We start from the raw sequence: 26,541 nt of genomic DNA, 5'->3' as shown, positions 1-26,541 counted from the left end.
ACAACACTTTCATCTCTGATGCTCCTTTTCCTCAGTAAGTTCACGGGAGTTTTATTCCCTTCCCACACAGGGAAGTAAAACGAAGAGTGAGGAAGACAAAGGATGTGCGGCCAAGGCATCTAAGGCAAGAACGTGGCCCAGGGAACCCTCGGTAAGGCCGGAGACCCCAGGGACCAGGGCCGTGTAGCTGGCCTAGAGGGCAGTCAGTGCAAGCTGTAGATGAGATTGTTTCAGCAGAGATTTTGTCTGGAAGATGCAATTATAAACACCCTTCAACAACAGGGAGTTAGGAATGCTGACCACTGAGCAGTAAAAAATCTCTATAACTTTAACTCTGTGAAAACTCAGCTACGAATATACTACTGTTGACAGGAAGCCTTGCTGGTATAGACAGTTGACTAACACATTTCACATTCTGTATATATTACAGGCTGTATTCTTACAACAAAGTAAGCTAGAGAAAAGATAATGTTCTTCCACATTGCTGCAAATCTCCAAAAAGTTTTTCCCATGTATTTATTAAAAGAAAACTGCATACCTGCAGACCCACACAGTTCAAACCTGTGTCATTCAGGGTCAACTGTATTAGAAAACCTGATGTGTCTAACTGTACCTGATGATGACAGGAGACTTACACAATTTGAGGAATGGTTTGGGGATGAATCCATGTGAAATATATAGAAAGCAAAGCAATCTGAAAAACAACACAACTCTAGGAAGAACAAACCAAAAAAAGGAGCAAGAAGGGAAGTGTCGCCATCATATACTTACTTGATGGCCCAGCTGTGCTCACACAGCCACTGGCTGTACATAGAGACTTTGGAGCATGATGTCATTAGGATGTAACAGAGGATGGGGTGTTGGGAAGCGTGGTCAGTGCTTAACACCAAAGAAATAAGAAGTAGCAACGAAAGCACGTTACGCGGAGATGCACAGGTCAGTTCCACAAAAGTCAGAAGAACTGGAAGTGTTTGCCTCCAAGAAGTAGGAAAATATCTTTGGCAGGGGTAAAAAAGGGGCCATTGCTATTTTTATGACAAGTTGAAGAGAGGTTATTTGCCTTTTAAAACTGTGCAAGTAAAACTCTGACAAAAATTTAAATTACTTGTGAAAAAAAAAGGGGCATGAGGACCACGAAAGGGGATTTCTTGATGGCTGCAACCATCCTGTTTTACTAACAGTGTCTTATCACATCAGATGAATGAATGAATATCTTATCTAGAACTGTACCTCAGTGCTGGAACTTTGTCATCTGAGAATTATCAGATGAGCTTAATGTTGAACTAGAAAAGAAGGCAGATTGTCATTTATTCTAGTTCCACAGGGAACAGATACTGGCAGTTGAAAAAATTGATAGGCTTTAATATATAGTTCAGAAAAGTCAGTACAATAAATGCAAGTACTAAAGACTGAAATCTCTAGTTCTGTGAGAAAGTCCCATTGTTTTTGCAATAATGAAAATCAGAGAACACGTGGGTATGTTAGCTACAAAATACGCAGAGTTCCCAATTTGTTCCAAAAAATATGAAAAATATTTCCCTCAACATCTTATATTAAAACTCTGCATCTTGCTCAGTTTATATAGTTTTAGAGCAATTTCTCCTCAACAAACTCAATGTGAGACTATCTTGTATCAGAATTTCCAAGCTCATTTTGATGAAAATGCAGATAACCTGGGTACCACTCCAGACCAAAAGAATCATAAATTTCTGACATCTGATAATATGCATTTTTAATAAGCTCTTGAGAAATTTTATATTTGATACAATATTTATACTAGGTAACTCCCAGGGTTTTTGTTTGATTGCTTTTTTTCTTTAACATAGGCAGCATGATGTCCTTCTGCTCTCAGCAACTGCTTCTCCTTCTCAGAATCTTTCCAAACCACTTAACATGACTTATACACATAGTTATATATGTATATATGTATTTTTTTTCTCCAAAACAAGGTCAGTTCTCAGAGACCCAGGACAGGACCATGTACAAATTTGAATTTTCTCACAACAAAATATCAAATATCCTTCAATAAATATTGAAAGAAGTAACAGGAAAATGGATGGGGGTGTTGAAGAAAAAAGTATTTATTATATCATTTTAAACGGCAGCAAACTTACTTCTAGACAACGAGTCTCTCCATTGGGTATAGATTATATTAACTTAAGCTTTTAAATCTTTGTGGCTTTAGATATAAAATATGAATCAATCACACTTTAAACTTTCAGTTAGTCTAAATTCTTACAACCCCCTTCTATGTCAACTTAAGATGGTCTGTCTGCCTTTTTACCTTCAGTGCAGTAGTACCAACTGCCTTTTTCCAAATACAAATCATAGTAACTGTGAAATTCTTTCTTAGATAGGTAGGAATTAACTAGAACAAAAACAATCAATAGAAATGGAAGAAACCATGAATCTTCACATGAAAGAGAGCACTATGTCTATGGGATAGAAGTTGAGTGGAAAAATATATTTAACAGCTCTTATCCAATTAAGAGTTTAGTCTCTACAGCAATTGTGTAATTTCTTTGATGCAATAAAATACTGTCATCCAGGCATCCCTGTCTAAATATACAAGTATATTGTATATTTTAATAAAAATCTAATCATTCAAAAAGTGTTTCAGACTATAGTACAGACATATAGTAACTGAAGTATTTCTTCCATTCTCTAAAGACTAAAAATAATTCTAAGAGCAAATGCTTCTCTTTATTCTCTTGAGGTAAATAAAATATTAATTTGAAGGGTTTTAGCCTAAATCTCACTTGTTGAAATCAATTTAATATAATAATATAGAAATGTCATACAATTTGTTATGAACATGTGTATTTAAAAAAAATCCCGCCATTCTGGCACTGACATTTTTTTCAATGGGATTAATGTTATGATATTGCTCTATTTTTATTCCAGGTGTGCTAATTTTTTCCTAAGGAAGTGAACCAATGAATCTGATGCCTTATTTGAGATGTAGTTGGAATTTTTCTTAACCTGACATAAAAGCAAAGTTGGCCTTCAGTTAAGACTTTTCTTTACATGATATTAACAGTTAAATAATCTACTGGCAAATGCCAGAAGGGACGGAAAAAATATCTTCCTTTCTTCTTCCTCCATCCAACTTCAATATTCACTGAGCTTGCTTTGTTCTCTGTATCCTGCATAATTAATAACTACTTTGGCAATCAGTCATGCATTCCTTAATGGCACCTCAGGCATCAAGTGTCCTTCTAAACCTTCCCCACGGAAACCATACACCCTTCTACAGTGTGCACTGGCCGGGCACTGACCTAACTCTGGACAAGTCATTTACAAAGTCACTACGAAGGAAAACACAGTTGGGGTTCTAAAGTGATTACTCTGACACACAATTATCTAATATTATTTAATCTCTGGATATAATTTCACTAACAAGTATAAAAAATAATATCCAAGCAAATGTGACTAATTATGCATATTAAAAAATAAAAAAATAAAATCATAAAAATAATACAACAGATTTGGTAGCAACTGAAAAGACAAGTTTGGGTTGTTGTGAGTTAAAGGAGTAAAGGAGTATTCGGTTCATTCATTTCCCCACCCTCCCCTTTTCAGGCAATAAAGAAAAGAACATAAAAATATGTGGAGTCAATTGTTATTACAGCTATAACTATTTCTTTTAATCTAAACTGATCCATTCTTTAAATGGAAATTGAGAGTAAATAAATTGTTGAAAATATTATATTATTCCTTTCTGATCAGAAAGTTTAGATTAAAATTCTATAAATACAATATTCAATGAAATGGCTTTAAAATAATCAGTGGTAGTTTAATCATTTTTCTCAGTGTTAACCCAGTTGGAGGGAGGAAAAGAAAAACCTCAAATCACAAAACCATTTAAAAAACACATACACAGTATGTAATCTTAACTCAAGAAGAATAGTTTTATACAAAGAGAATAAAACAGCTAAAAATATTCAGATTTGGATTAGGATATTTTATTTCAAAAATAGGTATAGTTTTTTGAAATACTTATCTGACAAAAATATGCTATATTTTTTACATTAAGACATTTTTTTAAGTAAGACTTTTAATACGGTCTTTTGATGCTAGAAGAAAAGATGTTATTTTTCAGTCTTTGTGGTTTCTTAACATTTTAAATAATGGTGCTTATGCTATAGTACACAGAGTAAAACATACATAATCTATTATAAATTACTTCAAAATTAAACAAGAAATTTTCTTTTTTTTCTAAGAGATCTGAAATGTGTGCTGGGCTCTCAATGTGTGTGGCCTCCAAACAGAAACAAGCTTGCACTGTTTTATTTCAGTTTTGCTTCATTTCTTCCCAAACAATCTCTCACTGCTAATCTACCAGGCCTTTTTTTTTTCCTCTTTTAGCATGAAGAGAAAAAAAATCAAAGACATTATTAACTCCTTATGCACAATCATAAAAGCTGAATATATATCATTTGGCATCAATCTGCATGGATGGGCATTTTTCATTGTTAATGGGGCATGACTGGGGAATATATATTTTGATAAATAATTTTTGAAAGTAATATTAAAATATATTTTTAAACTTATATAGTATTTCTAGTACTTTTTTTTGAAGCTACAATTAGCTATAGTTTCAGATAAACATCTTATGCTAAACTCTTTTCTAAGTAAAACTTAGCCTTTAATATCAACTTATAATAGTAAAATGGAAAGACAAATTTTATTTATATCTTATTCTAAAATAGTGGGAAATCAAGAAAATGATACTGAAATCATAACATTACAAGGGAAAGTACATGTATATGTAAGATATATATAAAATCTTTAAGTATTAAATCACTTCATTCAAAATAATAAATCCCTTGTTCAACTATATGTTCTTTTATTCATCAGTTCAGAGAAAATGAGTGGGTAAATCATCTTTTTATAAAAGTGAACATGATTTTTAATGTCAACATGTGTGGCAAAAACTGAGAATTTTAACTAGCGTATTAAAACTCTATTGCTAAGATACATAGTAATCAGAATAATGGGGTCTTAAAGGCTGACTTGAATAAAATACCCATTCACATTCCAAAGAAGGCTTCACAATTATCTCTCTTGCTAGCAAAAAATAAAAAAAATTAACATAAACTTTCTTGTAATTGTCCCAGGAAAAAAAAAAGTGATTAAACTCAAATTTTTCTGTATATACATAGATGGGTACAATGTAGTAAGTAAGCACTAATTTCTTTACCCTGGATGCTCCACTCTTCACCAAAACCAGAAACAGAAGCAAAACACACACACACACACACACACACACACACACACACACACACACACACACACACACACACACACAAATACCCCAAAACAGAAAAAAAGAAACCAATTCAATTCTTCAAGTAGAACAAGAATGATTCCTTGGTAACAGAGCCTAATATATCAGGACCAGGAAAATACGTGGTGGTTTAAGTGTGATTCTCCAGTTTTCTAGTTTATGAATCATCACCACTGTGCAACGGCAACAAAAGTAGCAAATAGTAAATGAGAAGTTAGTGCAGAACCTCTCCGGTTTAGGCACCTCTAAGGGGGAATGGCTGAATTTCTGGAAGATATGAATGAGCAGCTGCAATGGTTCTGGCATTGTGCGAGACACTCAGTAACAAACCTCAATGCGGGAAGTTAATAATCAACTAAGGACTTGTGGCTAATAACATTTTTATCATTAGAAAATTAGAAACCATGGTGGCTAGTGGCTCCTAAGGTCATACTGCTGTGCTTGCAGTCAGCAAGACCATTGCCTCCAGGGAACTGGGTGTGCCAATTATGAAATTTATCCCAGGCAAAAAAGACAAAAGAATATCAGAGATGATCCAGGGAGTTGGAGGGGGACTTGCCCCTGAGCAAATGCCGCAAGAACTTTGAAGTCTCCTCTCCAAAAGCTAGACTTCTTTCTTTCGGCTTTCATTCACTGACACACAGGTAAGACTGATGGGCTGCTGCCACGCTACTAATGTAGGGGGTTGGGGGCAGGGAGACGAGGAAGGAGGGATGTCATTCAGTAACACTCAATGATGATTCAAAACCCTCTGCGAGGCTTAAAAGCAAAACCACTTGTCAAATATTCATTCATCAAATCTCGCCCTTCTGTGCAGCTACCAAGGCTAGAATGAGTGTGGCTGTGTGGAAGGACAGATGGATACAGAGAACCAAGACAAAAGATGGGAGAGGAAGCAAGACAATAGGTGGCAGATAAATTGTCAGAGTAAATTTAAACCCAAAACAAGCAAAGTTTCTGAGATTGTAAAATTCATGTGTCAGTAATCATTGCAAAAAGCAACCTAACAAAATTAAAATCACCAAGCCATACTTGGTAGGCAATATAGGAAACTACCATCATGTGTTCTGGTTTCTTCCAGCCTGAAGTGTATTGTTTTCCTAAGCATATAACAAGTTAATATAAGGTCTTCTGTACTATTTGTCTACATATCTCCATTTTCTGCAGCCCGTCAGAGGTTAACTTAGTTGCCATATGAAACATGGCTCAATAGATACCAGGAGAGGCAATTCTTAGCCCATCAAAGTCCAATCATCAAATTATTTCAGTAATTATTCAAAAATGTACTGACTTTAATTTTAACTATGTAACCAGTGATACACACTTCAAAAGCTCTCAGATGCAGTTTCTGGTCTTAAGTCATAGTAAATCTCATAATGGGTAAAAGCCAAGCAGCAGGGCCTTTAGTCAAAAGGATGGGTGATACAGCAGATCCTTACAGTTCTCAATCTCACCTCAGTCTCAAGGGTCATCAGTCTAACACACACTTACCAATAAATACAAGTGTCAGTGACAATGAGTTGGATGATTGATTCAAGCATTCAAGTATTTACTGAGAACCTATAATGCACCCAGAATTCATCTAGGCACTGAAAATCTCCTGTGTTTTTATCTTTATATATTTTATTTAACCACATAACTTGGGTTATCCAACCAGATAACCCATGTAGCCACAAAATCAGGAAAAGTCAACTCTTGGTGTGGGCATATGTACACTTTAGTTCTCATGCCCTGTTCTGTAGCATGAGAGTAGATTGCTATTTATACATATTTAAACAATATAATATGAAGAGAATAGCTCATTTAAAATATAAGTAACTTCTCAATTTCAAGTTCATTTTTGTCACAGGTTTGGTATAAATACAACCTTTGCTGTAATACATGACATATCATTATGTTTTATGGAAAAATATAACTGTTTCATATTTAAACATTTAAGAGTATTAGGTATGCTAAAAACCCAAACTGAGAATGGGGACCGTACAACTTCATGGAAGTACAGCCATGGCTCCCAAGGCCATCTTAGACTTAAAAAAGAAAAATTAAACTCATAATTGCTGTGAAGCAAGTTACTGTACAAGTGTGTTAAACAGATTTTTAGTGTCTTTATATAAACAAATAATCACAGTATGAAAGTTATTACCTATCAATAGTGTTTAAAAAAAGTCCATCTTGCCTATTATTAACATTTTACATTTCTAGGTGAAATTATTAAATTTTATTAAATTAAAATAAAAAATACTAAAGAATTAAGAAAACTTTGGCAATTAATAAAGGAAATGGTAAGGAACCTACACGGGCAAATAGTATTTCATAAAAGGAAGAGATATGAGTATCTTAATCTATATAAGGAAATTGATCAAGATTTCACAATATAAATTTACAGCATGTTTTAGAGATATCTGTTTTCAGTTGTACATAATAAATGATTCTATTGTTACTAAATTAATAATTATTATTTTCAAATTTCAGTTAGCATTTTATTGTTTCTTTTTTAGCTATTAACTCAATATTTAAATCTCTTAATTTAATTAGTTGCTTAAATAATGTTCCATAGACTTCAGTTTGGGCAATTAAAAAAAGAAAATTTCTGCTCACTACTGTATGAATATAATATATAAATGTAAATATCAATTCTATATTTTCTAATTTGCCTCAAGAATTGGTAGCTTACTTTGTGCATTACTTTTGTACTAGTAAAGCATATATGTTAATTCAGGTAGTCCACCTCATGATGTGTTCAAAATGTGCCTACTGATTTGCTAAATCTCCTATCAAAATCAATTTTTATATTACTTTAAATGGTGATAATACTGATCAATATTTTCCTAAGTACTAGTAAAAGTATTACTAGTAAAAGTAGAATGTGATAAAAAATAGCAAAAGGGTTTTCAACATTTTTGTTTTGTCTGCAACAAATAGATACAAGTTTGAAATAGTACATGAAGGGTACAAGCAATCATGATACAAGTGAAAATACAATAACAATTATAATTAGACAAAATAGGTAGATTTCTTAAATTCCAGTGAGGATTTCAAAACTTCCTTTTTGGAGCACAGGGACATGAATAATATTCAAGCACGATACATATTAAGTGGGAAAATTGAGATAACTACTTTTGAAACGTATTTTACTAAAGCATTGATTTGGAAAGAATTAACAGGTAATAAGTTTATTTTCCTACAGAAAAAGGTAAAAAGAGAAATGTTATGTACATATTTGTATACAACACATCTAAAAAATAAATTTTTGGCAGGAACAGAAAAGGAACGTCACCTTAATGAGGGAAAAAGGTAAAACATCACAAAAGGGCATATGGACTTACACAGCAATAGAGACACGCATTTAGTTCAGACAGTATTAATGTCAAATAGTGCTGGCTTTCCAGCTCTACAAGATATTCATTCCAAAATATATATAAATATATTCATTTGAAAATAAGAGTCATCAGTCCTGTGTAAGCTTCAAAATTTACATCTTTAGAATAAGAGTAACATTAAGCAAATGCAATAATATCCTGTAAGAAAGGGTCACCAAAAATCCTAGAACACTAAAATTGTATTTTATCATTTATTATTTAATTCAAAATTAAAATTAAATCAGGAAGACATTATATAGCCCAAATTTTGATGGTGAGCGAAGTGGTAAGAGTAATAAATGCATAATTTCCCTATTTTTTCAAGAGAAAATGCTATCTACCCTAGATAATTTCCCATCAACACTGAGATACCACACAGTGAGCTGCTGATTGACAGATATGCTACCATTTCCTAACTGTTGTAAAAAAACCTATTTTATCTCATATTGATAAGGTATTTAACACAGATAATGATCTACAGTGATAAAATTCAAGGTATTTGTGATAACTTGTGTTAAAACAACTGTGAAAAGAGTGACACGTATGAAAAAAAAATTCAAGCTAGGAAAAAGTTTGTTTTTCCTGCTTCTCTTATCTAAAAAGGGGGAAAAAATGTAAACCAATAACCAACCCAGTGATATAAGGGGAACTCTAAGTGGTACTTACGGGTATGACAATGTTGTAGTGGATGCAGAACCCCGGTTCAGAGGGAAAATATTCATCAGATACAAATCTTATCCTTATTTGATTTCCTTTGGAAATCTGCTTTCCTGGCACAGTACCAGAACCACACCAGCGCCCTAATATAGTTCCATCACTGGGTTCCTCAACTTCTACAAAATCATACCTGTAAGAGACAAAGAGAGAAGACATTCAGTCATGCTCTGCTTACTTTAGCTACTCAAATTCCACATCCATGGATGCAATGAATGCATGTAGGAATCACAGCCATAAGTTCATCCCAAATTTAAGTGGTTAAAGTAATAAAATATTCCAAAGAAAGGACACCACTGAAGATGCATTTTCAATGAAAGAAATATGAGTTCTACTCTACACCCTCCACTTTTAGAGTTAATAAACTCCAAATTCACTAAACATCCATCTGAAAATTTACATATTTTCTATGAGGCAATCACTGTCTGACATTCAGTTTAATTTCCATTTGGACAGAAACATTTTATTCCCATCTTAATTTCTATTATGATTGCCCACTACTTCCTGACAGGACCTCTCACTGGTGTCAGACTCCTTGGCTCCCTTTCCTCATCTGTGAGGAAAGCTTTTCTGGAGCCACTTAATTATCTACACAGCCTTCGGCTCTCACTTCGTAGCGCCCTGCCTCTGTGAGGCTTTTCCTTTCAGTCTCAGCTCACCGTCATCTTTCTGTTGTCGATCAACACATATTTTCAACTATATATATATATGTGAGTGACCCACCTTCCTAGGCTTGAAGAAAGGAATCAGTCCTTATATACTTCTCTTTCACACTGCGTGGACACACAGTATCTTAAACATAAGGGCTACATGCTTAGTATTTTTCCAACAAATGTGAACTTTGGTTTGGAAGGTTTAGACCAGTATTGCCCCTTAAGAGAATGTTTTAGAAATTTGTAGAGGCTTTCTAGGTTTCTCAATGACTTGAGCTGTGGATGGCTCTAGGAAATGTGGAGGGCAAGGTCCCTAGATGTTCGAATGAAAGTCACGAAAGTGAATATTTGCCCCACATCCTCCAGGCCTCTGCAGTAGTTCACTGGACGTTCACGTACGCAACATTTTTGCTATAATTCGTCTGAGTCTGAAACCTAGCATTGTTACCACTGCAAATATAAATGTGTTTTGCACTTTTAGTTTAAGCCAAAATTTCCATAAATTCAACTATCAAATAAACTGAAGGAAGTTTCCATTCTTCGAAATTTTACCAGAGTTACTATTTTGGAAAAACATACTAACAGGAGCACTGCTGAACCTGTTTGTATCACAATGAAAACAAACCTAAGCGTATCAGGCAATGTTTATAGCTGTTACATTCACCAGTCTACTTAAAAGATGCAAACATCTGACTACTGCCTTTATTTTTCTAGTGTAATTGTACATGTGTAATTATGTACTGAAATAAATTATTTGAATACAAATTATTTGTTATTTCAGCTTTATGTAGCATGCAGGTCATTACATTTATTTTTCAAACAATTGTGCATATAAATAGATGATCACTACTATGAGTTGCATTTCAAAATACTAAAGAGGACATTGTAAAACTTTCCTTAAAAGGGAGGTCTGGCAAGGTTGAAAATCATTGGCATATTTTTTTTTAAGTCTAAGTTCAGATACCAGACAATTAAAAAGCATATATTTTGTACAGTATTGAATTTACAGAAGAAAACATTGTTGAAAAAGGGCAAAGTCTATAATGAACTAATTTTAGTTACTGAGTCTTCACTAAGGAAGTATCCAGAACTCTCTTACGCTATGTTACTTAACCTGTTTCAGCCTCATTTTCCTCACCCTTAAATTGAAGATGATGCTACCTAACTCACAGGGATGTTTAAGAAAGGAAAGATACGCACTGCCTAAAATACTGTTGGCACAGTTGCCACTTAGTAAGTTTGTCCCTCATCTCTATCCAGCATCTCTTGTCCCAACTCCCACATGTAATTTTAATATAAACTTGGGAGTCTGAAAGCAGTAAGAAAAGTCAAATATAAAGAGGAGAGAATATTTCTGCTATATTATGTGACAAGTCCAGGGTTACAAATTATAAATGCATAAACCATTCAGTAGTACCATTCCAGGAATATCAGTATATGTGTGTGGTGGGGCCAAAAGAGGAGGGGTCAGAAGTAAGAGGAATTGGGTAGAACAGACCTAAGTAGTTATTTCAGATACACCAGGTGCAAAAGTTGATAACTACGATTTTAAATCAAAGCACAATTTTTATATCAAAATTGTTTACATGTGAAACAAAGCTTTTATTCATAGGCTATCTGTTCCATGCTAGGGAGGTAACCCCATCTGATGTAGGTTACTATCAATGCTAGCTAGTTTGAAGAGAGCCAGATTCCTGGTCTGGTCAATTATTCTGCAAGTATTTATGAAGCACTGACTTGGTGCAAAATGTTATGCTTGATTTTCAGGATATAATGATGAAACTACAGCTTCTTTGGGTTCAGGGTCCATAAAACACTTTGCTGAGTGCTTTAATGAGAGAATGTAGGAAATACTGTGGAATACTGGCAGAGTAAGAGTAACTCTATACAGTGAGATTAGGGTCAGTTTACAAAGGAACATTTGGGCTGTCAGTGAGCACTGAGTGAGCAGGGGTGAAAAGGCGGGAAATGGAGATGCATTCTAGCGAGAAGTACAATAAGTAAGATGTAATAGAAGAAAGAAGGCGCCAGGCACCATCAGTTATGAATAGAGGGTGGGAAACGAAGAAGTGCATGGAGATCAAGCTGGAGAAATAGGTGTAGGCAAAGCCTTAGTATTTCAGAGTCAGATGTTAGAATATTGTTTTGCAGGCCACTGTTACAAACAGGTAAGCACCGTTTTAATAGGCTCTATGTTTCTTAAAAAAAATTAAGTTAATATTTTAAAAAGTGGCATTGTATAGAAAAATATGTATTTCTGTTTTTGTTTTTTTAATTTGAAGATCTGGTAACACTAATATCATTAACCCTACTGTGTGACTCTATGAGGGTTCAGATCTCTAGAATCGTATCAGCTCCAGGAGGGGAGGTATCTTTGTTTAATATACTGTTTTATCTCCAGCACCTACAGGTGAGGCACACAGTACAATACTGTATCAGATTCTGGTGAATGAAGGAGTGATCACTGGGCCTTCATTCTTTCATAGCCACTGAGCTGGGGGCCAAGTGGAAACAGCTTTTGATGGAACCTGCTATTGTTCATTTCCAAAAATTCCTATTTTCTATACTTTTTTTTAAATACCCAGATATTCATTTATTTACATTGTTTGTTCATGGGGACATCTAAGTCTGCCACCCTTGCAGCATAATGAGGCACAGCGTGGAGGTGTCAATGAGGGAGTGGCGGAGACACAGGACCATCACATGCTTGAGGGATGCCGGGAAACAGTAACATCTCAAACGTGAGTAGAAAGAAAAGATCCTTTGACAACAACATCCTGAAAAGGAGAAATCATGGAAACAGGAGGAAAACAACACAGAGTTACAGGAGAATATGCACCAGAAGCAGGAGTGGTCAACGGTGGCCAAGTGCCAAGGAAAGGAATATCAAAGGAGATGAAAGCGAAAAGCAGCCTTTGCATTTGGCAAGGATGAAGTCGTTTTCAATAAACTGATTGAGCAGAACACACAGCACCCAAAATGTTCTTCACATCATTTTCAAAATAATGACGATAATCTTTCTAATAGAAGCATCTTAAAAGATTATCATATGCAACTGACTCACATAACTATTTTACTGTATATTTCTTTATTTCTGTTTAAAGAAAATTACTACTGTGTTTATTTAATTTGTAAGCTCTTCAGAAGTATCTCAAAGAGGCTTTTAATCACACATGGAAATATCTGGATTACAAATGTTAAGGATTTATTGGAACAAATAAGTCCTAAATGTGGCCTTGTCTACTTTATAATCCTGACACAAAAATTGCTGTCTTGCAAATTAGGTAAGAATGACAAGTACATTATTACATTTTTCGTGAAGATTTTCTACTGGTTTTGATGCCATTTGAAAAAAAAATCAACATTTATAACAATTTCTAGATTTGCAGTTAGACAGCTGGCAGCTAATTCTTACATGCTCATTCAAGTCTGGTGCATACATTTACCATACTGCTTTAAAAACCTACATAGTTTTGCACCCCTTGAAGGTTAAATGACATCTAAAAGAGTACTATGCTCTTTGCCTATGAAACAGTAGAACTTAACATGTGCTACACATTGTTCCATAGTAAACTAGGCATTTTAGGATTTTTTTCAGAAGTGGTGTCATATAACAATGTAATTCTAAATTTCATCCAATTATTCTACCATTAATATTTATGGTCATACCCAACAACTGTATAGATGTATATGGAATTGAAAAATATTAATAATGCCATTATCTACTAAGGCTTAGATTTCCCTTTTATTAAAAACAGTGAATCCCCTTGCTAAAGGATATGATGACAAAATCACATTATTTTTTACTTCATACTCCAGATCATACAAAGTAGACCAAGTAAAGATCTACCTGGAAAGCACCCCCATGCCTATTGTGCTATCTAATGTTCAAAACAGAAAAAAATAAGAAACAGAATGGAGCAAAAACCACTGCTGCTTGAGTCCATGTTTCCTTTTAAAATGTCTGAGAAAATACAGTGTGGTTGGAAAAAGACTAGCACGCTAAATCCAATCATCTTCCCTAATAATTTGAATTTTCCTTTTCCTGACAGAATGTCATTTGTAAAATATGGGGTTCATTGCAGAAGCTGGCTGTTTGATATACTATAACATACTCAAAACATTAAGAAGAAATTGAGGAGAGAAAACAATGATAAAAGACATTGCAGGCTTTAGCAAAATGAAAAGAAGATAATAAAACAAAGTAACATTTGACACATAAAAGTGAAATCACAAAGCATAATAATCTTTAAATGCAGAAATCTGCACATGCCCAGGTGACTATTCTGGAGACATAGTAATCCTTATAATACACTCTCAGGTATTAATTTCCAACGTGCCCATTTGCTCACGTCAGTACTGAAAGGATTTACTAAACCTATTTTATGAGCCAATCAAATATCACTTTCTCATGGCAACATGATACAGAGCACACAGCGCTAAATGGTTTACAATGACCACTCCCTTTCTCTAACATGCCCCTGGGGACCCATGGAGGATTTATGTTCTTTTATGTTTAACAAACAAGTATTGTAGACAAAATTTTCGTTTTCATGTGGGATTTTAAAAACGGTGAGGACATGAGGACTGCTTTCTTACTATCAAGGACTGTGAGGAGTGTACCAAAGAAATAAATTCACTGATAAACATAATTGTCAGACACCCAGCTTCCTTCAACAAAAATAGACCGACCTTGCAAAATAGGCTGTTTCTAGTTCATATTAACTAACACCCTGTCAATTAAATCTATCCCGTGAATTATGGAACCTAATGGTAGTACGAAACACTGCCAAAGAATAAATGTGCATCTTGAAAAGGACTAATCCTGCAAGTGTCAACGGGAGTCTGAGCTTGCTGGGAAATGTAATAAAATTAATAAGATGACAATTATTGTACAGTGTTATTGGCTTATATTTCCGTTTAGCAGCATACAACTCATACACAGAATGGAAATTTTAGATCCTCTTTTGGACACCAAAATGCCTATCCAATGCTTTAACTTATATTGAAAATAATTAAAAATAATACCTTAACTGCTTCTCATTCATATACTCATTTACTCCTTACAAAAATCATAGGAAGTTCATATTGTACCTATTTTATAGATTATAAAATATAGAAAAGCCAAGGACCTGGCCAGGGTCATACAGCAACTAAACGTAGAGCCAAGACTTCAATTTTGGCAGTTGAATTCCATACCCTTAAGTGCTAATACCCTTAAGTGCTAAGCCATACTGTGCACTATACTTAAAAATATGCCTACATAATTATATTTGCTTTATTTTGAGGCCTAACTACAAAGAATTTGTGTATCCTTTGTTCAAATTGGTCAAATGGTCTTGCTTAATGACTGGAGAAACATAAGGACTATTCAAATAAAACTGATGGGTCATCTTGGTTAAGTGGGACATACACATTTTACAGATATATTTTTTAATTTGGTAATAATTATTTTTAGTCACTCAAAATTCCTTATGTAGAGGTTTGAATATGTAGGAACTACACAGCATGGTTCAGAGGACTGACAACACATGATGGAGTAATTCTCATAAAAAAATGAGTTTTACCTGTGAAAAATGGTTATATTGTACTTGGTGGGTTTGTATATGGTAAGATGTTAATAGACTTAGATTATCTTATAACAAAATAAAAGTATTATAAATATATAATTCAATCTATAAATTCAATAATAAACCTATGAATTCAATCTGTAAAGCTAAAAAAAAATAAGCAGAACAAACGAAAGCTGAAAACTAATGAAGACAAAACTATAAGTGATACATTAAAAAACAAAATTAGGGTTTAGAATTAAAACCAAAAGCTGTTACTTAGAAAGGAGAGGTGGAATGAGAAAACAAGAACTTACAAAGAAGTGAAAAGGAAGATACAATCACAGAAAAGAATGAAACATTTGTAAGCATATTTTATGTAACTTTATGCCAACTGAATCTGAGAAATTAAGTGAAATGGGTAGTGTATTAGGAAAACGTAAAGGATCAAAGCTGAAAAAGTACAAAAAGTGAACTAGTAACTCTAGAAGAAATTGAAAAGTTTCTCAAACACTTATCAATAAAAAATATGTAATGGTATGGGGTTTATAGGAAAATTCTATTTGACTTTAATGGAGCATATAATTCCAATTTTATATAAGCAATTATAAAAAAATGAAAATGACAGATATCTGCCTAATCAGTAAAACTTGCCTAAATCTTGTGAATACAGTTAACAATACTGTATTATGTACCTCAAAATTGCTGAAAGGCTACATCTTAAGTGTTCACAGGACACAAAAGAAATGGAATGATGTGGCCTGATGATGGTGGCAATCCCACTGCAATATACAAGTGTATCAAATCAACACATTGTATACTTTCAACTTAGCACATTGTTATATTTCAATTATACCTCAATAAACCTGTAAAAATAGCAATGAAAACCTCTAATAAATAAAAAAAATTGTATCAAAGCTTTTTCAAGAGGCAATATTAAACATTAAAAATTCAGACCAATATCACTCATAAATTGAGGGAAATGCAAAAAGCCCAAATAAAATTTAGTGAAATATCATTCATCAGTCAATTAAAAGATACAATACTGAATTACAGAATACAGATTTACTTCATGAACATGAGGACTAAAAGAATGACCCTTCAGAATTTAAAAGGAGAAAAATCATTTGCTTATGTTAATAAATGTTAAAACAACATGATACAATTAACTACTAGATGAAAACTAAATAAACTGTGAATAGCAGGAACTTTCAAATCACAGTGAAAATTACTTAACAGAAGGTAACTACAAGTTTTACATTAAGTAAGATGAAAGTCATTTTCATTTAAGTTAGAACAAAGACAGAGTTGGCCAGTACCACCACTATTTTCAACATTTTAGGGAGAGGCTCTCGCTGTTTTAGTAAGGGAGGAAAGAAAATAAATAAATGTTGTAATAGAAACAGAAGAGAAAAATTATCATTAGTTGATAATAGGTTCTCTTGAGAACACACAACAGTAGGGTAAACACAGGGACTGGAAGGGCTTGGAAATAATCACGTGTGGGATGGGGTGGCTTAGAATATGGGAGGGGAGGTAGAAATTGGTAATGTTTAGGAGGTAAAAGATGATTACATGCTTATATATGCTTTGAAGGTAAATCTGATACAAGTTGGTGTGGGGTATGAGATAAAAACAGCTCTTCAAAATGATTCCAACGTTTTTGGCTTTAAAAACCATCTGGAACCAGAGATAATTTAGTGAAGTGACTAAACATAGGATCAATATACATATATCAATAGTTTTTCTTATGACAACAAAAAAAATTAGAAACTCAATAGAGAAAAATGTCTTCCACAGTAAAATTATAAAAGGGCTTAGTAATAAATTTAACCAATAAAGTATAAAAACTATATGAGGAAATGCATACAATATTACTGAATGACAAAAAGGAATGAATTACTATATTTTTTAATGAAAATCCCAAGATTTCTAAAATTTTGTACAAATATCCATAATAATAAAGCAAACCACATGCCAGACACTTCATAAATATTAACTCATTCAATCTTCCAACAAAACTCTGTCCATATCTACCATTATTATATCCATTTCATTGATGGGGTAACTGAGGTACAGAGAGGTGATGCAGAAAGGCTGAAGTTATTTTGGCCTAGAGTATAGATCTGGGGCACGAATCTTGCTGTACACTTCAGAGCCCAAATTACTATTATTTTTTAATTAAGGTATCATTGATATACACTCTTGAGAAGGTTTCACATAAAAAACATTGTGGTTACTATATTCACCAATATTATCTAGACCCCCAACACATCACATTTCAGTTACTGTGAATCAGCACAGTAATATGCCATAGTCACTGTTTTTCTTTTCTGTGCTACACAGTCTTCCCTGTGAAACACCCCCCCCCGACACCTTTTGTGCCAATCATAATACTCCTCAATCCCCTTCTCCATCCCTCCATACCCATTCTTCCCGCCCCACCCCCCAACTTCGGTAACTGCTAGTCCCTTCTTGGAGTCTGTGAGTCTGCCGCTGTTTTGTTCCTTCAGTTTTGCTTTGTTGTTATACTCCACAAAGAAGGAAATCATTTGGTACTTGTCTTTCTCCACCTGACTTATTTCACTGAGCATAATACCCTCTACCTCCATCCATTGGATTTGCAAATTATTGCAAAAGGTTGGATTTGTTTTCTTCTTATGACTGAATAATATGCCATTGTGTATATGTACCACTTCTTCCTTATCCATACATCTATTGATGTGGACACTTAGGCTGCTTCCATGCCTTGGCTACTCAAAATAGTGCTGCGATAAGGGTGCATATGTCTTTTTGAATTTGGGATCTTCTTTTCTTTGGTTAAATTCCTAGGAGTGTAATTCCTGGGTCAACTGGTATTTCTATTTTTAGTTTTTTGAGGAACCTCCAGATTGCTTTCCACATGGTAGAACTAATTTACATTCCCAGGAGGGGGAAATGCAGGAGGGTTCCCCTTTCTCCACATCCTCGGCAGCATTTATTGTTGCTTGTCTTTTTGATGTTGGCCATCCTAACTGGTGTGAAGTGATATCTCATTGTGCTTTTAATTTGCATTTCCCTGATGATTAGCGATGTGGAGCATCTTTTCATGTGCCTGTTGGCTACCGAATTTCTTCTTTGAACAAGTGTCTCTTCATATCCTCTGCACATTTTTTAATTAAGTTATTTGCTTTTGGGGTGTTAAGGCATGTGAGTTCTTTATGAATTTTGGATATTAACACCTTCTCAGATATGTCATTTATGAATACATTCTCCCATAGTATAGGATGCCTTTTTGTTGTACTGATGGTGCCCTTTTGTTATAAAGAAGCTTTTTAGTTTGATGTAGTTGCATTCATTGATTTATGCTTGTTTCCCTTGCCTGAAGAGATGCTTTCAGGAAAAAGTTTCTCATGTTTATATTCAAGAGATTTTTGCCTATGTTGTCTTCTAATAGTTTTATGGTTTCATGACTTATATTCAGGTCTTTGATCCATTTTGAGTTTACTTTTGTGTATAGGGTTAGACAATAATCCAGTTTCATTCTCTTGCATGTAGCTGTCCAGTTTTGCCAACACCAGTTATTGAAGAGGCTGTCATTTCCCCATTGTATTTCTATGGGTCCTTTATTATATATTAACTGACCATAAATGCTTGTGTTTTTATCTGGGCTCTCTGTTTGATTTCATTTGTCTACAGTTCTGTTCTTGTACCAGTACCAAATTTTCTTGATTACTGTGGCTTTGAGGTAGAGCTTGAAGTCAGAGAATAAGCTGAGCATAATCCCCCCAGCTTTATTCTTCCTTCTCAGAGTTGCTTTGGCTATTCGGTGTTCCATATGAATTTTAGAACTACTTGCTCTAGTTTGTTGAAGAATGCTGTTGGTATTTTGATAGGTTGCATTGAATCTGTAGATTGCTTTAGGCAAGATGGCCATTTTGACAATATTAATTTGTTCTATCCATGAGCATGAGATGCATTTTCATTTATTGGTGTCTTCTTTAATTTCTTTTATGAGTGTTTTGTAGTTTTTAGGGTATAGGTCTTTCATTTCCTTGGTTAGGTTTATTCCTAGGTATTTTATTCTTTTTGATGCAATTGTGAATGGAATTGTTTTCCTGATTTCCATTTCTGCTAGTTCATTATTAGTATATAGGAATGAAACAGATTTCTATGTACTGATTTTATCTCCTGTAACTTTGCTGAATTCAGTTATTAGTTCTAGCAGTTTTATGGTGGATTCTTTAGGATTTTTTATGTACAATATCATGTCATCTACAAACAGTGACAAATTAATTTCTTCCTTACCAATCTGGATGCCTTTTATTTCTTTGTGTTGTCTGATTGCTGTGGCTAGGACCTCCAGAACTATGTTGAATAGAAGTGGGGAGAGTGGGCATCCTTGTCTTGTTCCCGATCTTAGAGGAAAAGCTGTCAGCTTCTTGTTGTTAAGTATGATGTTGGCTGTGGGTTTGTCATATATGGCCTTTATTATGTTGAGGTACTTGCCCTCTATTCCCATTTTGTAGAGGGTTTTATCATGAATGGATATTGAATTTTATTGAATGCTTTTTTCAGCATCTACGGAGTTATTAATGTGACTTTTGTCCTTCTTTTTGTTGACATGGTATATGATGTTGATGGATTTTCAAATATTGTACCATCCTTGCATCCCTGGAATAAATCGTACTTGATCATGATGGATGATCTTTTTGATGTATTTTTTAATTAGGCTTGCTAATACTTTGTTGAGTATTTTTGCATCTATGTTCATAAGGGTTATTGGTAATTTTCTTTTTTGTGGTGTCTTTGCCTGGTTTTGGTATAGAGTCATGCTGGCCTCATAGAATGAGTTTGGAAGTATTCCCTACTCTTTTACTTTTTGGAAAAATTAAGGGGGATGGGTATTAGGTCATGACAAAATGTTCTGTAAAATTCAGCTGTGAAGCCATATGGTACAGGGATTTTGTTCTTAGGTAGTTTTTTAATTACCAGTTCAATTTCATTGTTGCTAATTGGTCTGTTTCGATTTTGTTTCTTCCTGGGTCTGCCTTAGAAGACAGTATTTTTCTAGAAAGTTTTCCTTTTCTTCTAGGTTATCCAATTTGTTAGCATATAATTTTTCATAGTATTCTCTAATAATTCCTTGTATTTCTGTGGTGTCCACAGTGATTTTTCCTTTCTCATTTATGATTCTATTTATGTGTGTACACTCTTTCTTTCTTGGTAAGTCTAGCTAGGGGTTTATCTATTTTTTTTATTTTCTCAAACAACCAGCTCCCACTTTCATTGATTCTTTCTATTGTTTTATTCTTCTCAATTTTATTTATTTTTGTTCTAATCTTTATTATATCCTTCCTTCTACTGACTTTGGGCCTCACTTGTTCTACTTTTTTTAGTTTCATTAATGTGAATTAGACTGTTCATATGGAATTGTTCTTCTTTCCTGAGGTAGGCCTGTATTGCAATATACTTTCCTCTTAGCACAGACTTTGCTGCATCCCACAGATTTTGTGGTGTTGAAATGCTGTTGTCATTTGTCTCCATATATTGCTTGATGTCTGTTTTTACTTTGTCATTGATCCATTGGTTATTCAGGAGCATGTTGTGAAGCCTCCATGTATTTGTGGTATTTTTTGTTTTCTTTGCATAACTTATTTCTAGTTTCATACCTCTGTGGTCTGAGAAGCTGGTTGGTATGGTACAATTTCAATCCTTCTGATTTTACTGAGGCTCTTTTTTGTGGCCTAGTATATGATCTGTTCTTGAAAATATTCCATGAGCACTTGAGAAGAATATGTTTTCTGCTTCTTTTGGGTGTAGTGTTCTGTAGATGTCTGTTAGGTCCATCTGTTCCAATGTGTTTTTCAGTGCCTCTGACTCCTTACTTATTTTCTGTCTGGTTGATCTGTCCTTTGTAGTGAGTGATGTGTTGAAGTCTCCTAAAATGTATGCACTGTATTATATTCTCCCCTTGTTAGTATTTGTTTCACATATGAATGTGCTCCTATGTTGGGCACATATATATTTATAATGGTTATATCCTCTTGTTGGACTGACCCCTTTATCATTATGTAATGTTCTTCTTTGTCTCCTGTTACTTTTTTTGTTTTGAAGTCTATTTTGTCTGATACAAGAACTGCAACTCCTGCTTTTTTGAGCCTATTAGTTGCATGAACTATCTTTTTCCATCTCTTCATTCTTAGTCTGTGTATGTCTTTGTGTTTGAAGTTGAGTCTCTGGTAGGCAACATATAGATGGGTCTTTTTTATCCATTCAGTGACTCTATGTCTTTTGATGGGTGCATTCAGACCATTTACATTTAAGATGATTATTGATTAATATGTACTTATTGTCATTGTAGGCTTTAGATTCATGGTTACCAAAGGTTCAAGGGTAGCTTCTTAACTATCTAATAGTCTAACTTAACTCAGTGTGCTGTTACAAACACAAACTAAAGGTTATTTTTTTTCCTCCTTTTTCTTCTACCTCCACTCTTTATATATTAGGTATCATATTCTGTACTCTTTGTCTATTCTTTCACTGACTTTGGGGGTAGTTGATTTCATTTTGCATTTCCTTTGTAATTAATTGGTCTACTTCCTTTACTGTGGTTTTATTTCCTCCGGTGACTGCTATTTAGCCTTAGGAACACTTCAATCTATAGCAGTAACTCCAAAATACACTGTAGAGACAGTTTGTCAGAGGTATATTCTCTCAACTTTTGCTTACCTGGAAATTGTTTAATCCCTCCTTCAAATTAAAATGATAATCTTGCTGGGTAGAGTATTCTTGGTTCAAGGTCCTTCTGTTTCATTGCATTAAATACCATAAATGAATCATGCCACTCCCTTCTGGCCTTTAAGATTTCTGCTGAGAAGTCTGATGATAGCCTGATGTTTTTTTCTTTGTTTGTGATTTTTTTCTCTCTCTGGTTGCTTTTAGTACTTTTTACTTATCCTTGATCTTTGCCATTTTAATTATTATATGTCTTGGTGTTGTCTTCCTTGGATCCCTTATGTTGGGGAAGTTTTCAGCAACTACCTCCTCAAAGACACTTTCTATCCCTTTTTATCTCTCTTCTTCTTCTGGTACCCCTTATAATGCAAATATTGTTCTGTTTGGATTGGTAACACAGTTCTTTTAATATTCTTTCATTATTTGAGATCCTTTTTTCTCTCTGTGCCTCAGCTTCTTTGTATTCCTTTTCTTTAATTTCTATTCCATTTACCCTCTCCTCTACTTCAACTAATTTCCTTTTAAATCTCTCCATTGTATGTTTCATTTCAGATACTGTATTTTTCCAAGTTTCTATCTCTTTCTTGAATTCCATCCTGAGATCTTGACTATTTTTCTGTAGCTTTGTGAGCACATTTATAATTTTTATTTTGGAATCTTTTTTTTTTTTTTCAGAAAGATTGGTGAGTTCAGTTTCACTTAGTCTTCTTTCTGGTGTTTGTGGGATTTTGGTTTGTACCACATTCTTTTGATGTTTCATATTTGTAATAACTTGGTGTAGGCAATGCCCTCTAGTCCCAGAAGCTCTATTCTCTGGAGCTACTCAGTTCCTGGAGCAATGGCAGGGGTCAAATGCTAGCAGCACTCATGTCTGCCAGGAGGAAAGAGATCTTTCCTACTTCTGGCTGCAGTGCCTGCCTGCACTGCCAGGGGAGTGGGCTGAATGTGCAGGGAGGAGTCTTATACTACAGCCTTGTATCTGCCATAGGTGGGTCACCCTCTGTCTTGTGTGGTGCAATGTTTGGGGAAGCAGATTTGTGAGCTGATGCTGGCCAGGAGGAAGGAGTGGCAGGCTGAATATCACAGTAGGGGGCCTCAGAACTGCAGTGCCTGCCAAGGGGATGAGGCACCTGAAGCTTCTGAATGTTCCCAACCTGCTGGCCTAAGTATGCTGGGATATTTTTGTCCACCTGTCATTTCGCTTGAGCAGCAAACTCTGCAATTCTTGCCCCTTTAACAGTCCTCTCACTGTTGGGAAGTCTCTCATAGTGCCTGCCTTTCTTTGGTCCCAGAGCAGCCAGTTGTGGGTACCTGTTCTTCACAAGTGGCTGGAATCTCAGTCTCTCCAGGTATTCTGACAATCTTAGCTTTCCAACCCCACTAATCTCCAGAGCACCTTGCAATGTAGTTTCATGCATCCCAGAGCAGATCTCCAGGGCTGGGTTTTCAGCAGTTCTAGGCCTCCACCCCCTCCCTGCTCCATTTCTCTTCCTCCTGCCAATGAGCTGGGGTGGGGGAAGGGCTTGGGTCCCACTGGATCATGGCTTTGGTACTTTACCCTTTTCCATGAGGTCTGCTGTTTTCTTCAGATGCAGGCAGTCTGTCACAGCCTTTTTTCCTACTGCTCTTTCAGGATTAGTTGTATTTGCTATATTTTCATATTACATGTGGTTTTGGGAGGAGGTTTCTACCTCACCTCTCATGCTACCATCTTTAAGCCGAGTTGAAAGATTCCAGATTATTAACCACAAGATAATACTGTCTCTAGTTAAACAGGACACAGTAGACTCATCCAGCACAGTATGTCGATAGTCATAATCCACATTGAGAATTCTGATTTAAACTCCTCGAGATCCTCTTTAAAATGTGCAATCTATTCATTAAGTCTCAAGATCATTGAGAGGATTAAGTAAGAGTGCTCAAATGTTTCAAATAGTGCCTAACAAAAAGCTGCTCAGTAAGTGGTCTCTTTTTGTTTGTTTGTTTTAATAAATAATTGTTATTATTGCCACCACATATGTAACCCATGGAAGACTCCACCCTGTTGAAAAGCAGGCCCCTGAGCTCCTCATACACTGATAAGCAGCACAGATCACAACTTTTGGCTCAGGGCAGACCCCAGAACCATCCCCACTGGCCATTCTTTTCTATGGGAGAAACTGTCCTGAATCTCACCTGCCTAGAAAAACATAAACACATAAATGTTTGCTATTTATATTAATAGTTGCTCCCTTCACAATAGTAGATGCCAGATTCATCAATAAATTGTGAAAATATTGAACACCTAATTTATGTGTCATTATTTTTTACCCTACTAAATAAGCACAGTAATAGTAGTATCAACCTTATGATTGTTGTGGGGGTTAAATGAATATATTAAAAGCACTCACTGACTTACCAGCACTTTTTTCCAAGACTGATTGGTTATTGAAATGTGTGATTACTTATCCTCAATCAACTACTACTTATGTGTATGCATGCATTTTAACAGAAACATCATCTATTACTGTATTATTACTGCAATAATGCCAAGATTTAGGCAGCTAATCTTTGCCAACTCAGAGATTGCTCCCAAGCATGGTATAGTACTCATGCTCCTCTCTAATGCTAAGGATCATTTCTATACTCAACATTACTCTATTGTAATTAGTTTTACAAAAAACTCTCACTAACAACTAGGCATGCCTACTATGATGCATTGAGGCACATGGTTATTAAATACATATTAAATAAGTCACCATAGTAATTAAACTTCAAATGAATGATCAACAGTATACATTTATTACATGTTCCCTAAACTGAAACACTGTAAAATTAAAGTAGATAAACTAAATATAAGAAATTAAAGCAATATTCTATTTAGACTAAAACCATCTTTTTCTCTCATGGATTATCATCTGGTCATTTTCCCTTCTACTCTGAATACACAGGGTAAGAACAAGGGGAGACATGTCAGCAGAGGTAGATGGATATAGGAAAAAGGCAGGACCTCCTATAATGCATCCTCACGATTGAGCTTAGGACATCTCTGAATACTGAAATGGGAATGTGCATGTCAAGGTGTACTTAAAGGTGCATCAAAATTTAAGATAAGGAAGGAGGGCTAAGAACATATTCTCTCATCTATCCAACACCAAAAACTGTTCCAGGTATAGGAATCCACAGTCAATCACTACCAAAACACATCCTACAGGCTGCTCTTTCTGTATGTTTCTTGCATAGCTGAATTACATAGCCTAAACATACCTATAAAAGGCCATGATGCCATTAATCAAGACATCCTTAAAGGATTTTGCTATAGGTTGTGTTTTCTCAGCTTTTATGTATGCTGTATCATTGGTACACTTGCACATTCCAAGGTACTCTAGTTAAGGATTTATGTAAGGTTGAGAGAAAAAATTAAGTAGTGTGACAATAAAATGTGGAGAAGATTCATGTAATGCTTATTAAAGCACTATTATGATTTCAGGCCTGATTTTAAAAGAAGATATTTAAATGGCTGATCAGCAGCAGAAGGCATTTTAAAAGGCTCATCCATTTAGGTACGTGAATTTACATTATGGTCTGTGAAATAATAAAATGAGTTTGTTTTAGAATATACGAAAATGAAATGAAAACATTTGTCCTTTCAGGATATCAGGGAATTTCAGGTACAGTTGAGTATGACTTAAAAAAATACTTACTGGATATTTATTTTATAATGGAATGATTTCTCTTAATTGCATTCTAAAAAAAATACTCTGAGCTTCAAAGAAGTTTTAGGCATTCCAGAATAATCCATCAACATTTTGACATCAGTCAAAACATATCCATAGACTTGTACTTTAACAAACACAAACAGATGAGCAGAAATTTCAAAGCTGATTAATGTACTAATTATTTTAAGGAAACAGACATTCAATAAAAAATGTCTCTAGGCTTCAGATTACTCTTTGGCAAAATAACAGTATGACTAGAAAGTATGGAAGGTCATTTTTTGAAATCAGCTTTTTTGTTGGTTTGAGAACCAAGTCACATTTCCTTTGGTGTGTAAAGTTATGTCAAAAAATAAAATATGCAGCTTATGTATGAAACATGTTATTAGAACATTATGCACTGCAACATTTTCTAGAAAACGCTATTTTCCAAGGTCTGTCTATATAGCACTATTATTACCAAAGAGCATAATTATCTACAGGCAATATCCATACTCCGGTATTATAAGGTGAAACCAACTTATAAAAACCAGCATATCATGAAATGAGAGAAAAAATATACAT

The 26,541-nt window shown here is 34.7% G+C and overlaps 1 protein-coding gene across 10 annotated transcripts in view; it reads right to left on the bottom strand.

The window, feature by feature from the left end:
- The window catches only part of PDGFC (platelet derived growth factor C), a 204,607-nt gene that overhangs the window by 43,370 nt on the left and 134,696 nt on the right, over nucleotides 1–26,541 (bottom strand). For 9 of the 10 annotated variants that reach the window (XM_036999230.2, XM_036999213.2, XM_036999219.2 and 6 more), the window contains one exon: nucleotides 9,316–9,496. In XM_036999230.2, coding sequence (XP_036855125.2) covers nucleotides 9,316–9,496 — 181 coding nt within the window. Of the gene's footprint in view, nucleotides 1–9,315; nucleotides 9,497–26,541 lie in introns of those variants that run through there. The other variant, XR_012129602.1, reaches the window with a different exon arrangement.

This window comes from Manis javanica, chromosome 3 (genome assembly GCF_040802235.1).
Source record: "Manis javanica isolate MJ-LG chromosome 3, MJ_LKY, whole genome shotgun sequence".
In the NCBI taxonomy this organism is placed as follows: Eukaryota; Metazoa; Chordata; class Mammalia; order Pholidota; family Manidae; genus Manis; species Manis javanica.
This window is presented reverse-complemented; position numbering and strand designations above follow the sequence as displayed.